At 38.2% G+C, this 17519-nt stretch overlaps 4 protein-coding genes and 1 long non-coding RNA gene across 6 annotated transcripts in view; 3 read left to right on the forward strand and 2 right to left on the reverse strand.

Moving 5' to 3' along the window:
• The window catches only part of LOC135339652 (serine/threonine-protein phosphatase 6 regulatory ankyrin repeat subunit B-like), a gene marked incomplete in the record, with an annotated part of 1209744 nt that overhangs the window by 980171 nt on the left and 212054 nt on the right, over positions 1-17519 (reverse strand).
• Positions 1-17519, reverse strand: part of LOC135339867 (uncharacterized) — a 51426-nt gene that overhangs the window by 14779 nt on the left and 19128 nt on the right. The window lies entirely within an intron of this gene.
• LOC135339765 (2'-5'-oligoadenylate synthase 1-like) lies at positions 55-16567 on the forward strand. 2 transcript variants are annotated; one of them, XM_064536032.1, is made up of 8 exons: positions 55-258; positions 316-421; positions 505-733; positions 876-933; positions 1011-1180; positions 1275-1322; positions 1440-1705; positions 16350-16567. In XM_064536032.1, the coding sequence occupies exons 1-7, from the start codon at positions 163-165 to the stop codon at positions 1672-1674; spliced, it is 942 nt and encodes a 313-aa protein (XP_064392102.1). In that variant the 5' UTR covers positions 55-162; the 3' UTR covers positions 1675-1705; positions 16350-16567. The 2 variants fall into 2 exon arrangements, with proteins under 2 accessions (XP_064392102.1, XP_064392101.1); XM_064536031.1 differs by lacking the exon at positions 16350-16567 and having other exon boundaries at positions 1440-1811.
• Positions 2970-10388, forward strand: LOC135339823 (uncharacterized). The gene is made up of 4 exons (XM_064536105.1): positions 2970-3134; positions 3194-3311; positions 3947-4193; positions 10343-10388. Exons 1-4 carry the CDS (start codon positions 3051-3053, stop codon positions 10371-10373), a joined length of 480 nt encoding a protein of 159 aa, XP_064392175.1. The 5' UTR covers positions 2970-3050; the 3' UTR covers positions 10374-10388.
• On the forward strand, positions 11932-13528 carry LOC135339771 (uncharacterized). The gene is made up of 7 exons (XM_064536038.1): positions 11932-12057; positions 12197-12314; positions 12496-12745; positions 12808-12865; positions 12943-13112; positions 13182-13238; positions 13297-13528. Exons 1-7 carry the CDS (start codon positions 12013-12015, stop codon positions 13511-13513), a joined length of 915 nt encoding a protein of 304 aa, XP_064392108.1. The 5' UTR covers positions 11932-12012; the 3' UTR covers positions 13514-13528.

The raw sequence follows: 17519 nt of genomic DNA on the forward strand, positions 1-17519 counted from the left end.
GAGCCTATATGGACTTTCCCTGGGACAGTCCCTTTGCCCTTTGCTGACTAATCTCGTAAACGCTACTTAGTTTACTACAAAATAACACAAGACAAACACACACATATACACACCCAATTAGATCGAGATATAGACATAGACAAAATAATAAGAACATAACAAATGGACTTTAGGAATTGCCACCCTCCCCACAGCAATGAGCTACTCACTCACAAGGCTGCTAGAGAAGCAACAGATGAGTTGGCTACCCTCCTAAAAGTACTATAGAGCAACAGGTATAATGTGCAAAATTCACTTATCTACTTTACATGACAGGACCAACAGCCAATTACTATCAGTGAAGTCATCAGAGCTGGCTCTCTGGGACACGGCACTGCAGTTCCTGGAGACTTTGATCTGGACATGGTCATCTACTCAAGAGGTGAGCACCTGCTAAACACAGAATAATAGTAAGAACATTATTACATGAGGATTTTGTAGGCAGCTAACTCCTAATTTTGACAGACCTAGATCCACACAAAGTTCTTGAGCAAGGCTATGACTACTGGCTAGAGAAGCTTGAGAAATTCTTAAAAAGAAGCAGCGATGTGCAATTTAAGAATAGGACACCTCACTCTGTCCAGTTTCGGTACAAGGAACTCATTGACGTGGACATGCTGGTGACCCCTTGGTGGGACAGTGTCTCCCAGCTGAGCCTGTTCTTGGACAAGATCCCGGTTCAAAAGCGCTTCCCGTGAGTTAAAATTTAAGAACAGAACTGCCTGCATGCATGCACATGCATAATAATTATTATACGATGGCCTATGTGTAGAAACAGGAGTGCATGCACTCCTGGTAGAAACAATTAAATCAAGTATGCATGCCAATACATGCAGGTTCTCAATAGGAGCCTCAAAATGGCAGGTGCAGTTTATGCAGAAGCAAGACAATGAGGTAAGAGATACATTATTATAGATTGCAGTTCATCTACATGCACATTGTGCATGTATGTATATACCACAATGGTATAGGTCAAAGTGCTTATTCAGCGTGCTAAGGCATGGAGAAACAAACAATGGCCAAATGTTTACCCAGGACAGAAGAAGCCCAAGTCCTACTTTCTTTCTTTGCTCGTTTTGAAAGCTTATCAGCGTGCAAAGAAGAAATTTGGAAATCAAATCTTTCGTGATATGGCTGAAAAGTACGTACACGCATGCAGTTATCACATCATAGTATACCCTTACATCGATCTATTCACGCATAATTATACCATAATTATATTTCATGCTATATAGGACCTCCTATGAGCTTAAAGACCTTGTTCTTAGGGAAGATCAACAAGAGTAAGTCGGTCTATATACATCGTAGAAGTATATATACTGGCATTGTTAATCACTATATAATGTATAGGTATATCTAGATATGTTACACAAACACACACATCACTCATTGAAATACAGTATTTACTGGGACGACTACTATATGATGGTGGGAGGAACTGGTAACACGATTCTGCATGACCCCCCAAAACCCCCTCGCCTCCTGGACCCAGCTAACCCAGCTAACAACCTGTTTGACACCGGGTTCACCACTACACGTACCGGTGACAGGTCACATGATGAGGGGGAGGGGAACTGGGCTGAGATAAAGAAGAAGATTGAGACCATCGACCTTACTGTAGATATAACAGCCTAATAATTATAAGAGTATTATAACTCATCATAAAGTATTTAACTTATAAGTATTATGTTGAAATTACTAATTGACAGCTAGTGAGATTATAGGTACGGTATATATACTTTAAACTTAACATGTTCCATTATTTACTAATATTACCGTATTCTACCGAGATTACGCCCACCCTAATTGCATACTACAAAGCAGCAACAGGTGGGATGGGCTTAATATCGAAAACGATATAGTTTTGTCTCGAAATTAAGCCCACCCAGATTATTTGCCTCGAAATGATGCCCGCTCATTAAAAAACGATCTGTGTCTAACATGCAGCTATTGAAATACAATGCAATATACAACAATGCATAAGTATAGCTATATATAGGTATGAAGAACAAGTCAATATTCTGCATCAGAGAGTTGTTCTTATATATATATTCAGAGTCTTCAACAGAGATTTAGAAAAGATAGCTCATATAGATCCAATAATTATTGCTATTTGCAAGTAGACTATAGGAGACAAGAACAAATCAGCTCAGCTATTTTTTTTAGCAGTGGGCGCATTCTCAAGGCAAATTAGCCTTTGGGAACTTCACTCAAAAGTGGGGTGGGCGTAATCTCGATAGAGTACGATAATTATGCAAAAACAACAAACCTATACCATATTTTCGTGGGTATTAATTTCTGCTATTTCTGTAAAGTGAGAGTAAAATCGCAAAAATGTGTACTTATGTCTAGCAGATAATTGGAAATGCAATGAACTTTGCAGCTCTCTTCTCACTATTGAAGCTACCAATAGCTATAGCGTTCTATAGTGCAGAGCTAACTATACTAAGTAGAGTAGCAACACCCCATATAATTATGGACAAGTTTTGCTATACGCACTGTTTTGAAAAGGCTGCAATAGCATTCCGAGTAGGCATAACTCGAAAACGATTATTTTGCAAATCAACACATTAAAATCCCCCCAAAAAACTTTGTAGAAGCCTATAGAAACTCTAACTTGCAGTTCACTGATCCCTGAACAACTGTAGCAGTCTACACACATACAGACACACATTATATACCGTATTATTATGTATACTTTGCTTGCGCATGCGCACCGAGGCATAACAAACATTAATTTCACAACTGCAGAATAGCAAAATGAGAAATTGTACTGTGAAAATATGCCACCTTAAGGTATTTACAGTGAATACTCCGAGTTCAGAGAAACTGAAATTCATGGGTACATAGCACTACAGAGTATATTCATTGAATTACTACATTATCACAACTACAGGAATACAATCCTTGTATGGAGTGAAAACCCCCACACACACACATGCAGTGGAATGAATAGAGTGCACGTACATGCAGCCACAATTAAGCCTATAAAGTAATTGCTATAATAAACTATGGCGACAACCCAAGTCAGAGTAAAGAGGCCATTAAGAAAAGCTCGGATATTAAGCAACAAAGTTAGAACTACACTGATAAAAGTAAGCCAACAAACTTTCCAGCTGGAATCTGTTATCAGTGGCTTATTGACATCACACAGGCATCTAAGAAGAAAGAAATAGACATTGACATATCAGATGTTGTTGTTGGAGGATCAGTGGCTCATGGTACAGCATTACCTGGGCACTTTGACATAGACCTTACTGTCTTCTCACTAAGTAAGTATAGTAAAGTCTTGAGAGAGTTTATATTCCCACCAAGTAATTAGTCTTATATAGACAGTTATAGGAAACATCTTACGTATACAAATATTATACCTTCAAATAATTATTACCCGAGGCGCGCGTAGGCGGCACGAGTATAGTATAGTCGTTTGGTTTGTTTGTCTGTTTGTAATTTCTGAGTCTGCTTATCTGGATGCCATAGCGCTGCATGGATAGCCTTCACACAACAAGTTATTGTGGCAGATTTCGATGGTAAAGCTTATAAAAGTGAGCAAAAGCTAAGCATTACACGTTGGCTAGCTCTACACGCGACCTTTATTCGAGCTAGAACTACATATTTGCAGCTGAAGTGATCCTTTACCATGCAGTCTCTATTAGTGGCTTCTTTATTACTGAACCATGCATCCCTATGATTTTTATAGCTCTATTTATTCATGTCAACAACCGAGGGTTAGCACTTCAGTGCTCTGATTGTATGTAATAGCTTGGTAAATTAACTTTAGCGCTATCAACAGGTGGTAGATTACATAACTCAATATAACGAGCAGTGTATGCTCAGAGCAATAATGCATACAGAATACGTTCACAGTTCAGAGTTCTAGTCCTTATACACTGTATAATTATGATAGGTCTACATCCAATAAAGCATACAGTAACAGAACAGACGTATAAAGACGGTATGGAACAGATCATTCACTGTCTCCAAAGACACTTGACAAATTACTACAAAATAAAGGACCCTGAGGAACTGTATGGAAACCATGGTCGACGTTTCCAATGTTGGCACTTCCAAGTGGATTTATCACTGAGCCCAAAATGGGAAAATCTAGAGGATATGTACAAATATATGAAGATGAACCCAAGCACAAGAAAGTTGTAAGTTAATTGCATGCATTCTATCGACGTATATAGTACTACTAAGTAGTATTGGCACATATAATACAGAGAACTCAAGCATTCACTAAATCAAAGCATTGTGGGGGGGGCGAGCCTGAGCAAACTAAGGACAGGTGCGGAAGAGAATATGGAAAGAAAATATAGGCAGTGTAATTTATGACAATATTGATTTTGCATGATGTATACTTGTGTGACAGTCATGAGAGGGGTTATGCATGTGTTTATGGTGCATGTGATTGAACCAAATTATAGGCTTGATTACTAAGAAGTTTTATTCGCTCATGTATATATAGTGTATACTGGACAAAGTGTCAGGTCATTCTCTTCCACCTGCTGTTTCCTAAATGTCTTCCCTAACTGCGTTTTCCTCTTCCTCTTCAAATTTGTGCCTTTTGGCTTTATCTCCTCTTCATTTTCATCCTTTTCCTGATAATTATCGCAAAAAACTGTATTGTTCTGTGCAAAGGTTATACAGTCTATTTTGGCTTTAATAACTGCCTGTACATGATTTCTGAAAGAGCTATTCATATGTCCATGTATGCACACCTTCTCGGTGTCAGCGTGCCCTGTCTTGTTCACTTTGTGTTGTCAGCCTCTGCTCTTTCATAATATAAGAGTTTGATTTTTCTTGCTGTTTCTTCAGGTTCACTTTCTTGTCCCCTTACGTACAAAAACGCGAATTTCCGATCAGCATCCTCTCTCTGTATTCCACACTACTGTCGGGCTCGCTCATGCTCACCCCAAATATGTGCAAGCATGCATGCATGCATGGCTCGTAATTTTGTGTTTGCCTCAGGTTCTCTACAGGATCGAGTAACAGAGTTTCATAATGATATCCTGAAGTCACACCCAGATAGAGTAAGTCCCAGAATTCTATAAACTACCGTATACACACACTTAACGCGCACAAATTAAATTACAGGTAAAGGTGCTCATCAAAAGATTCAAAGCATGGAGAAACGAAATATGGCTTCCTGACTCACCAAGTGGTGGTCGCCCAAAATCTATATTCCTTTCATTCCTTGTTATAATCTCATACAACAGTGCACCAGAGTCTTATAAACAAGCCAGAAGACCGCGAACATTAGCAAAATGGTATAAAGTTATTTAGAAAGCATAACATATAATAATAATTACCACATGCATGCATGCAGGATGACAAAAAATTTGCAACGTCTTGCCAGTGAAAAAAGTTCAAGTTTGGAGTAAGTATAATTATATAATAGTAACGATCATTCTCAATAATATACACGTATCTATAATGCACATCGAAATTATTTGGCAGCCTCCAGGTTCCTGGGCAGAACCCTTTAATTATGGAAAAGTACAGCGATATCCTTCCCAAACCGCCACGCATCCTTGATCCAGCCAATCCCTTCAAGAACTTTTATCGACAAGGCCTCGGGGAAGTAGAACCGAGCGGGGGAGAAGACATTAAAAAACGATGGGAGATATTTGCAAAGAAAATTAAAACACTTAATCTTGTGATGAACATCACATAGGTCATTTATATAGTATGTTATACTATTATGTCATTTAGCCTTACAAGCACATGTCTCAATGCAGCTATACGTAACAGTGCCTTTAGTCTAGAGAGTAATTTTGCTCCTATGTAAATATTTTGTGATTTAGAACATTTCTAAGAAATTCTGCTGTTACCATTGTGTAGGAAAAATCACATATTCAAAAATATTTCTATGGTAACCAAAGGTGATGGGTATAATTATGTGGTGGTTTATATAACACCAACATAATTATTTCTATAGTGGACAATCGCTTAGCAATGGAAAAGACCAATCGTCGCCAGCTAAGGTCTGGAACTCTGGCACAACATTTCTGAGAATAGTTTGCTTAACATAATTTATTATTATAATTTTGTTTAGCCTATACGTAAGTACACACACTGATCACTACTCCATTACTATAAGTTTTTGTTTTTTGAGTGTCTTTTCGCTTAGCGATGGAGCTAAAGCAAACTTGTCGGCTAAGATCTAATTTTTCACAACATGAAATTGACTATCTTCTGGTAGCAGCAACTTCATTGAAAACTTGAGATATTGAGGTTAGATCGTAAGTGCTCTGTTTCTGTGACGTCAAAGACAAACCGCGATGCTAATGATGTTATACTGCATGGCTTGTAATCTATGAATTTCCTAACTAAGAATCGTGTGGGCAGTGACCAATACCTACCATAATGTTAACGAAGCCATTTCACAGATGTATTGATGTCAATGAAACGTCCCTCTAAGATGGCTGCTCCACACACAGTATATAGATAGAGAAAGTAGCACTTAGCTATCCACAGCCTCATAGAAGTGTTTCACACTCCTAGCTGGGCATAATTATGCATGCAAAGTAAGTTGCTAATACATTTACACCAACAAGTGAGAGAACATATTTACTCTAGGCTATAAAGGCACTCTACTGTATAATAGGATGTTTACTATCTCAGGTAGGTTAAGGACTGGGACCTCCCGATTGAATAGTCTGCACAAACCTTTGAACTACCTACTACACTAAAAATTCAGCGTGCAATTACCTGTTGAGTAATAATTATACACGCTGTCAATGACAACATAATGTTTTGAATAACGGCCACGGCTGAATGTTAAGAAAACTGCAGAGAACTTCATCATAAACAATTAGAAATCAATAGTATGGTACTCGTGCAATAAGTACTCATAACAAGCACTGCATGGCAAGGTTAATAGTTTAACTTAATAGCACTCGGCTACGACTTGTGCAATTAGAAGCCTTGACATTGCTTATTAATCCCATATTGCACTATTAACCATACTATACTTATTGACAGCCTAACATAATCAAAAACTATAAGCAATGCACATGCACACACAAATCCAGAGTGAACTATAACAGTATGATAGATACCATGCACAATACAGTAGAACCTCGCTAATCCGGACCTTTTTAGTTTGAAACCTCGCAAATCTGGCAAACTGAAAGAGGAGGGGCTGTCAGTAAAATAGACTACTGCGCATGCACAATCTAACTTAATTGCTTTGCTGAATCAGAACTGCTCAAAACATTGGTCACTGCAAAGAAAAGGAAGAGCCAGAGAGCTCACAAGACTCACTGTATTGGAGAGAAAGTTGAGATAAAAGACTATTCTAGCTAGCAGCTTCCCTTCTGGCCACAGTACATATGTACATTCGTTACTGATATTCATAATCAATTACCGTTAATCCGGAAATGTCATGTATTCAGATAGGCTCTGGTCCGGCTCTATTCTGATTAGCGAGGTTCTACTGCATGTACTGATTATGCAGTTACCAAAAAACTCGACATGGCCATATACATAATTAATTGACAACTGATAATCAGTACATGCAGTAGAACCTCGCTAATCAGAATAGAGCCGGACCAGAGCCTATCTGAATACATGACATTTCCGGATTAACGGTAATTGATTATGAACAGAAGTTAACTATCTATGGGCTGTCATAGCGGTGAAGCTGTGATAGATTGAAGTTTCCACAGGGTGTCATATAGGATTTTGAAGTGTAGAGGGGGGAAATAAGAAAAGTAACCAGAACATTTTGCTAAAAAAAGGTCAACTGTTATTTTAATACCCTATATGTAAAATTGCCAGCTATGGACACTCAGTCATAAAACTTGTACCTGAATGCAAAAAAGGGGGGGGATTGGAGCTAGGGGGGTATCCCCCTTTCCCCCCGTATGACACCCTGTTCCAACATAATATAATTATACCCCGGAATCATAGATCTATCAAGCCAAAATTCGTAGGAAAACTGAGCATGGTGCAAGATCTTACTTAGCTACATAATACCGTATAGCGCGAAATTTTCGAGGCACTTATATTTCGTGGATTGGCCTCTAAAAGCCATTTCGTTGCACAATGTTCGCGGAATGACTGCTTACCGGAAGCCACGCCTTTAAATATTTGCATGATAGCAGATAATTCTTATTAACGAACACTTTTCGTGGATTTAATTTTCGTGTAGAATTCCAACCCACGAAATCCGCGAAAATTAAGCCCCTCGAAAATTTCGCGCTATACGGTAGCTACATAAAACTGGATGTGTGAACATTATGTTATAGATATATACATGGGCATGAGGTATCTATATGTGTTATAGTGTCCCATATCACGAGGGCTTTGCCCGAGGGATGAGGGACACTATAACCATAGATACCGAACACACATGTGCTAACTGATTTAGATCCCACTTTTTATTGGCTGCCTCAGGCAAGAAGTGTATCTATAAAAGCAGCAAGCCTTAGCAACAACTTTATTTTTGAAAATGTCCTGTTCTGACAAGCTAGATGATTTCTGCTTCTCTGCTAATTGCATTGGCCTTGCTTCAACATTGGAAAACTAGTGACTCCACCTTGTGCAGGAAGCGCTCTGCAACAAATGAGCCCAGCCTCCTCTTTTCTCTGCACTCAAGCCCCACCCACCCCAGCTCAAGCTTCTCTTCTGATCTGTACGGCTAGCCTGTAGCTAGCAAGGAACAGCTTGCAGCAATGCTACAGTGCACTATCGTTCCCAAAAAGACACAGGAGTCTACTGAAGTAAACAATTTGAAACATGGCTGCAGGATAGAAACAGAAGTCAGGAGGACGAAGTTTACAAAATAATGCTACAAGTTGAAGACATGCTTTCATGCTTGTGACAATGGACCCAGAACTGTTAAAATCATTGGCTCTTAGTGTTCCTCGTAGAGACAAGAAAAGATACTGGGGAACTCTACCATCAACCCAGCAAACGCTATAGAAACTGGTAGTGAAAAAACTGAACAGCCATATAGCTAATTATCATGCAGCTACAGCTATTATTATTTCTGTACATTCAAAAAATTATATACTTGTACTTTATACCCTCAAGCTTATAATTCCCTGGGAAACTATGAGATTATGGCTCATAATTCCCTGCTAAACACACACAAGTGGGATCTAAAATTATTATAGAGCAAGACGTTATTTAAATGTTATTACTTTATGCATTAACACATTAGGTAAGGTCATTAACCAGACATCCATAACTAAGATCAACAGCTACAGCTAGCTAAAGCGATACACATGCATGCACTACACAAGGCCATGTGACAATGTCACTGGCTCTAGCTGGCAGTACCAATAATAATATGAGAAACAGCACCTATGAGCAAAGCTAGTAGAGTGAGGGCTCCAATCAAAGATGTAACAGCATTATTTTGTGAAAAGACAGAGTGCACTGTTTTTCTGCTCTAGCAGTCTACTCTGGACATAAGCATATCTGAAGTATACCTTGGAGGGTCCCTGGGGCAAGAGACAAGTCTGCCTGCACATTTTGTTGATCTATGCATCTATTCACCAAGTACGAACTACACTGAGAACAAATGCAGCATTCATGCTATAATCACGTTGTGCATTAGCATTATTATATATCCATGCTAACCCTATACAAAGGCTCACACACAGACTGAGAATATTGTTAATCTATAATTGTACATGTACTATATACTTTGTTATTACCCGAGCCCATACTGCGGCCACAGCAAGTATAGTAGTTCGTTGGTTTATCTGTTTGTAATTTCTGAGCCTGCTCACCTGGATGCCATAGCGGTGGGTTTACAGCGTGCATGAATAGCCTTCACATAATTATAACAAGTTATTGGTTTTAAAGGTAGCATATTTTGGTTCGTTGTCGAATAAAAGTGAGCAAAATCTAACTTGCTCATTAGTTGGTTAGCTATAGCTACACTATACATTCGAGGTACGTATTTTCAGCTGAAGCTAGGGATCCTTAGAAATAATGGAAGTCTGGGGTCCCTAAGTAGAAAGCTAGAATTGTGGTTTGTTGCTTTTTTAGCCTCAAAACATTATAACTATAGCCCCATAATTATATCTAAAACTCCAGGCTTTTTTCCTAACTTTGCTGTGATCCTAGTCCACAATGAATGTCTCATACAGCGTATGATACACTACTAAAACTCTGTTCTCAAAAGTTTCAGCATGCCTCTAGCTCCTGTAATATTTGCTGCTTAACCAGCATTTATTGTACAACACTATTTTGGTTGGTATAGATCTTTATTATTCATGTCATCAGCCGAGGGTTAGCACTTCAGTGCTCTATATCTTATGCATTTTGGCATCTTTCTATACAGGTCTGCATCCGAGCAGGAAGGAGGTATCTGAGGAGCGCACGCATGCAGTACAAATTTATATTACTAGGCAGAACAATCAAGTGCCTATAAGGCACTCTATTACAGACATACAGAACATTGAGAGGTTGTACCACGGCTGGCGTTTCGAAACCTCTAACCTGAACATTGATTTACAACTCATGCAGTCTTTAATGAAAGAAACAAAATTTAGAGGATTTGTACAGCTATCTCAAAGGAATGCAATCAAAGAGCAGGAAAATGTGCCCGTCTCCTATTTCTATTGTTGTATATGATATTATACTTCCTCTACTATACACACATGAAGTCAGGTTTTGCTGCGGACTATTCAAGTATAAGACCACAACAAGTACGAAATTATTACTTCGTATATATACAGCATGTCACATGAAATTTATTTACAGGTAAAAACGCTCATAAAAAGATTTAAGGCATGGAGAAACAGAACATGGGACAAGCAGAAAAATGGTTACCCCAAATTCTACCTTTTGTATATGCTCGCACTGATATATCCTACAAACATGCACCTGTTGAGTTAGCACAGGCAGAATCACTAGAAGAACTGGCAAAATGGTGGGTGGGCTATTAATTTAGAAAACTTTCCATGCACGTTTTTCTCTTAAGGGATATCAAGAAGCTGGTGAAGAATATTGCTAAAAATCAAGACTTATATAGAGTGAGTTGCTTTACCATTTACTATACTATAATTTATGTATAATATTATACAGTGCAACATATGCACCGGTTGAGTTAGCCCGCACAGAATCAGGGAAATTAGGAACTGGAAAAATGGTGGATGGTCTGCTATTGATACTATGGACATGCAGAATTCTTTTCACTTACTTGCTTATAGAATTATGACCAAGGATATCAAGAAGCTGGTGAAGAGTATTGCTATAAACGCACAACAATGTGTATGTACCATAATAAACACATAACGTATACTATAGCTATAGACAACAAAGATTGCAATTGCATTAGCTAAGTAATATGCACTTCTTAATTCCTTTATTATACAGGCAAGGAGCACCAAAAACTCAGTGATACATTTAGAGATCGAAATCCTCACATAATTGTATATACATCTACATCCAAATAATTGTGTATACAGACACACACAATATAGCTACAACGCTCTATTAATACAGCATTCACGTCCCTGGGGAAAACCATGGATATAAGTACAGCCGGTATACGTACACGAGAAGCCATGATCATTGACCGGTCTATAACCCGTACAAGAACCTCTACAAACATGCATGGCGTCTGTCAGATTGAGCCACAAAAGAGAGACTCGTTTCCCAAGAGATGGCAGCTGTTTCTCAGAAAGATCCATCTTATATACATCTAACTGTTGACTTCTAATCATTTTTCTCTTGGACCCTGTGTACATTTATAACATTTACAAGAACAAGATTAAGGGTGACCTGCTGACTCAATAAAACAAAAGTTCCAAGAATGAATGATTATTCCATCTTTTTTGTTTACTGCAGACAACGTTATTCATATTTCTCAGGTAACGTGCACAATGCATGCGTGATTTTCATTAGAGCAACGTACACACCCATAATCAGTACTATAAGAGTAATGGTCCTGACTATCTATGCACAAAGCATCCTATATAATAGTTCTAACACAACACCAAACGAAAAATGGCACTAGAACTGGCAGCAAAAGTGGAGCATGTACTAAGATCGGTAAGATCCGTATAATAATTATTATATGCAAGTGTTTTTGGCGATTTGGCAAATCAGGTGAGGTTTGCCAAATTTGTCAAAATAAAAAAAAAATGTTGTCAAATATAGCGTACACTATAAGCAATTTCCAAATGTGTAGCAAGCCGTGCAGAGCAGAATCGGAATAACTATTTCTGAGGTTGTTCTCGGAGGATCAGTGGCTTATGGAACCGCAGTCCAGGGGAACTATGATGTGGATTTGGTTGCATTCTCACCAAGTCAGTGACTGATATTACAACAGCACAACAAACTAGAACACATGCACGTACATATCACATAATAACTATAATTATATGTATAATTCTATATGTACATGCATAGCATCACATTTTTAAATCAGACATACATGCATAATTATATTTAACACAAAGTTGTGTTCAATTAGTCTTCTTAAATCAGGTCTTCACCCAAAACAAGGGAAAGTGTCTGAAGATGGGTACAGCACAATACTAGCCAAACTCAAGATATACCTTCTAGAGCACCTAACTGGGAGATATATACCCCAAAAAATGGAGAAGCAATTTCATGGCTGGCGCTTTACTGCTAACTACTTGCAAGTTGATTTGCAGATCAGCCCTCAATGGGAGGACCCTAACCTGGAAGACATGTATTCCTACATGAGAGACATGCATCCGGACAGGAGAATCTTGTATAGCTATATACGATATTATGGCTAAAGCTATTATATATGAATGCATTATATACGTACAGGTTTTCTTGTGGAACAGCCAAGTACAAAAACTCCTTAATGGAGGGCCAGCCGAGAAGGGTAACTATATTAAAGTATATACTAGGTGCATGTATATTATTGTCTATAGCAACAATTAATAATTAATCTACCTGCAGGCAAAGATACTTATCAAAAGAATCAAAGTGTGGAGAGACTCCATTTGGGATGGAAAAGTCAATGGATGCCCAAAGTCTTTCTTTCTTAGCATTCTTGTGCTCATCTCCTATCATCGAGCTCCACAGCATCTACTCAGTGATGCAACTCCATTGAAAACCCTTGCAAAATGGTAATTAAACTCTAAGCTCCGTATATATACTAAAACTCTTACTAAACTATTGAATAATACATTGTACAGGGTGGCAAGAGATATACAGGAACTTGTGCAACATATTCGAATGGACCCAAACCTGGAGTAAGTCGAAATCAGAGTCCTATACAGCTATATAGTATTACCATGACAATCCCTATAGCCTCCATGTTCCCGGGGAGAACCAAGTGATTATGAGAAAGTATAGTCACTGCCTTCCTGACAAGCCACGCATCATTGACCCGGCCAACCCCTTCAAGAACTTCTACAAACAGGGTCTCTGTCAGATTGAGCCTCAAAAGAGCGACTCGTGTGAGAAACGATGGGACATATTTGCAAGACAGATCGCAAGCCTCAACCTGGTGATGAATGTCGTGTAGCCTAGTGGCATACTTATAAGATACTATAATACTTTTATTCTACTGTGTTATTAGTAAATTAATAGTGTTGTGGTATTGTGTAAACATTATGACAATTATTATTAGTACATAATTAATAATTGAACACTCGCCACCCCCAAGTGCTTTGATATTACCTATGGATACCGAAGATTATCACGAGTCTGTGCCAGTAACTGCACGAGTGCCTGCAAGGCACGAGTGACAGTTACTATAGGCACGGACGAGTGATAATCATCAGTATCCATGGGATAATGCTTAGCAACCAAAATGCAGGTTAAATCTGCGCATGCGCGACATGCGATTGCTTTGTCAACCTGAAGGATGTGTATATAGCAACAAAATAGAGTTTCTCCCAGTTGAAGACGAGTTTAAGAGAAAGAAGACGGCTAGCTAAAAGACAAAGAAATAAGACTCTATAGAACACCAGGAGAGCTTGCAGAAGGCTACTAAAAGATTTGTAGAGAAGTTATACTTTACTGTATCAGAAATATAAAGTAAATTCATTGCGACTATTACTTTAGAAAGTCAGAATTTATATTTTATTCACTATGCATTTATATATTTTATTCACCAACCAAACAGTCCCTATCAGAAATACACTGTTCAATAATTATATGCTGGCTAGTTTCAAATCTAAGACCTAGATGCTACCAAGTTTGTATTTTTCAGAAAGGGAAAAGAAGGAATGGTGGGATAAATAGAGAAAGGAAGTGAGGCCTTTCTATAAAAAAATGAGACCCTTCTATCAAAAAAAAAATGAAAAGGTGCTCGAGATAAAGGCGGGGGCTGAAGATACAAAGGAGGTTACGATAAAAGATGCCCGGTCATACGTGATGAAACAAGTAGTGGACATATTACAAGATGTAAGCTGAAATCTGACCAGTTTCTTTGCACTAAATCAGCTTCAATATTATTTTTGCAGAAAGGGGAGTTTTAAAAAAAGTTAGATATAAAAACTAATGAGGTGTATGGAAATGGGTCTCTGAAGCAAGCAACCACAGTGCCTGGAAATTTTAACATTGATTTGGTTCTCTTCTTAGAGAGTAAGTATACATAATCGTTACAGGCAAGCCAACTATAATTATATCAAAATTTACGAAATATTATATTCAGCTTTGTGACAGATTATGCTTACTATAATACAGAGATAATATTATATCAAGGGCGAATAAATTAAAGAGGGTATATGCAACAGCAAAACAGCAGAATTCAAATTGTCCATGGGCAAATGAATGTGCACAAATAATTTATGATAAAGGTAGAAATTTTTATTTTCACATTCGTCCGCCCACGATTTTTGAATTCTGCTCACCACCGTGTACTATAGATAGTCACTTGCACGCCCTCTCTTTTTTTATACGCCCTTGCTATTACTATAATTACAAAATATCTACAGGTTTTACAACTGAAGATTATCTTGCTAACAACGGCTATCCTGAGAAGCTGGAAGAAATCAACAAACACATCAAAGAAAAACTTAAAGACAACTATCAATGCATTGAAATAAAGAAAACGGAAAAGAAAACATACACAGAGCTCATTTTTAACTTCATGCCCCCACCAAGGACAATTGTATGGAGAGTATCAGAGTGACTTTAATGCTTTTTCCATTCTGGAAGGATACATCTACATGTACTAAAAAGCTCTTTGATTTGATTTCGGCACAGGATTCTTGGGAGAAGAAGCAGCTGTAAGTTTTTGAGATATTTATATCCTGAAGTTCTATATGCACCTATACCTATATAAAGCCTCTTCCCTGGTGTCATCAAACTCCAGACACAGTATATATACGGAAAGTTGACAATGATCACAGAGTTTGTCAGAAAGTAAGAGTTAGTCTATTGTGATTGTCAATAATGTTTCTTTTATATACATGTAGATACACGTCCTAATTCAGAGGGAAAAAGCATGGAGAGACATTTAAACATGGCCCGAGGACCGTGATGACCAGGTACTTCAAAGACCTAACTCATACCTGATTTCCATGCTAGTTATCAAGGCGTACTATGAAGTACCAGAGACAGAAAAAGGCAATAAATTGAAATTTTATGCCACCAAGTAATTATCATCTTAATTTATCATTCCTACTTTACATTCTATATAACAACAGGGTGACCAAAACGTTTATAAGTATCGTAAAAAGATTAGGACAACTTTATGACTGGGAGTAAGATTTTACTGTAATATACGTGCAATGGCTGTGACACTATATACCTTTTGTGCATCCATGCATGCAGTGAATTGGATGAACCTATAGAGACAAGAGTTTGGTTGCCATTAGAATTAAATATGCCTGCCTCCTTCCTGCTCCGTGGTGGCTGATTGACCCCGCCAACCCTGCCAACAATGTGTACGTCAGTGGTATGTCTGGTCGGAGGAAAGACAAAGGATGGCAGACATTCGTGAAGAAAGTGAACACCATTGACCTCACCAAAGACGTTGCATGAGAAGATCCTTGGAGAAGAGAATTAAAACTTGCAAGAGACACGAATCCTCTTGCTATAATTATAGCATGCACTTTGATTTTTGTGACTTGTGATACCAATACCAATATTCATTTGGTATAAAAACACAGGCATTTCAAATTTTCTATAGCACTATAGTACACATGATGTCACTTCTAAAATTAGGTACTGTATATGCATGGTAATTTTCAGGGGACAAAATATTTGTGGTTTTGTGGTTGAAGCTCTGACCACGAATATTTTACCCATAAATGAAGCGACCTTGACTACCTTTACCTGCAGTGCAATCAGTATACCACGAAAATATTATCCACAACATTGTCTAAATATTGCCAAGAGTATATGATTAGTAAAACCAGTAGGTTTTACATAGGATTGGCAGTGGGTTTGCCCGTGTTTAGCAATATTTCAATTATTTTGACTCATGTTCAAACTGTTCTATCTCTGCAGGGAAAGGCCACATCAAGAAACTGGCTGAACAGATAGTTTATTTAGCCTTTTCTCTCTTTGTATCTCTCATTTCATAATCCATAAACATTTTAATGAATGAATATTTTCATTTTAAAAATTGCACTATTTCGACGTTTCACCGCTCTTTGTCTGACTGACTAAGTAAGTAAGTAAGTAAGTAAGTGAGTAAGTAAGTAAGTAAGTAAGTTTCTTGCCCAGCATTTACTCCAAGTACAGCCATCTCCAGGACATTCTGCACAGGGTTTCCAAACGACTACAACCTGGATTACAAAGCGCTTCTTCAGATTTGCGATTGCTTCCACGAGGCAGATGACCTCTCAGTCTCTATTTCTCTTACCTAGACAATTCCGCCATCTTTAATGACTCAGCAATTGTGTTGTGGCCAATAATAATAGATAGGCGTGGCTAATAAACTGTGCGCCTAAAATCAGTGCAGCAGTGCTTTTCCAGAGCCTGAGCCTGTGAGGTGTTCCTTTTCTTCACACTGTTCAGCTCTTTCTCTGACAGGCATGCTATATGCACTGGCTAGATATCATGCTCTTAAAATGGCTGTCATTTAATTAATACTGATTCGCAAATTCAACATAATTATCAAGCAATAAATTATTACTCATTATTAGTCCAGAGATATTCCAGAAGATATCTGATTAGTCCTGTCTTCTCTTCTTGTACTGCCTCTTGACGTTCCACTTATGCATGTCATGATACGTAAACTGTACTGAAAAAGAAAGGGAATCCGACTAGAAAAACATTTGCAATGTGAAAAATTGCTAGGATTGGCCAGGCGAACCACAAAAAAGCGTGGGAACAAGAAATCAGACGAGAGCATAACTCCAATCCGTTACAACGTCATGAACATGTACAATACATAGTATATTAAATAATAGACTGTGTTCCAGATCCACCTATCAGCTTCCATCCACCACATCATTCCATGCAGTCACCAGTACGGTCCGTGCATGTTACTACGCATGGATGGACTGTGTGTACCTGTGCTCAACACTGCATGTATTAGGAACATCAATTCATCACAAATCATCATGATTATG

Source organism: Halichondria panicea, chromosome 8, assembly GCF_963675165.1.
Source record: "Halichondria panicea chromosome 8, odHalPani1.1, whole genome shotgun sequence".
In the NCBI taxonomy this organism is placed as follows: Eukaryota; Metazoa; Porifera; class Demospongiae; order Suberitida; family Halichondriidae; genus Halichondria; species Halichondria panicea.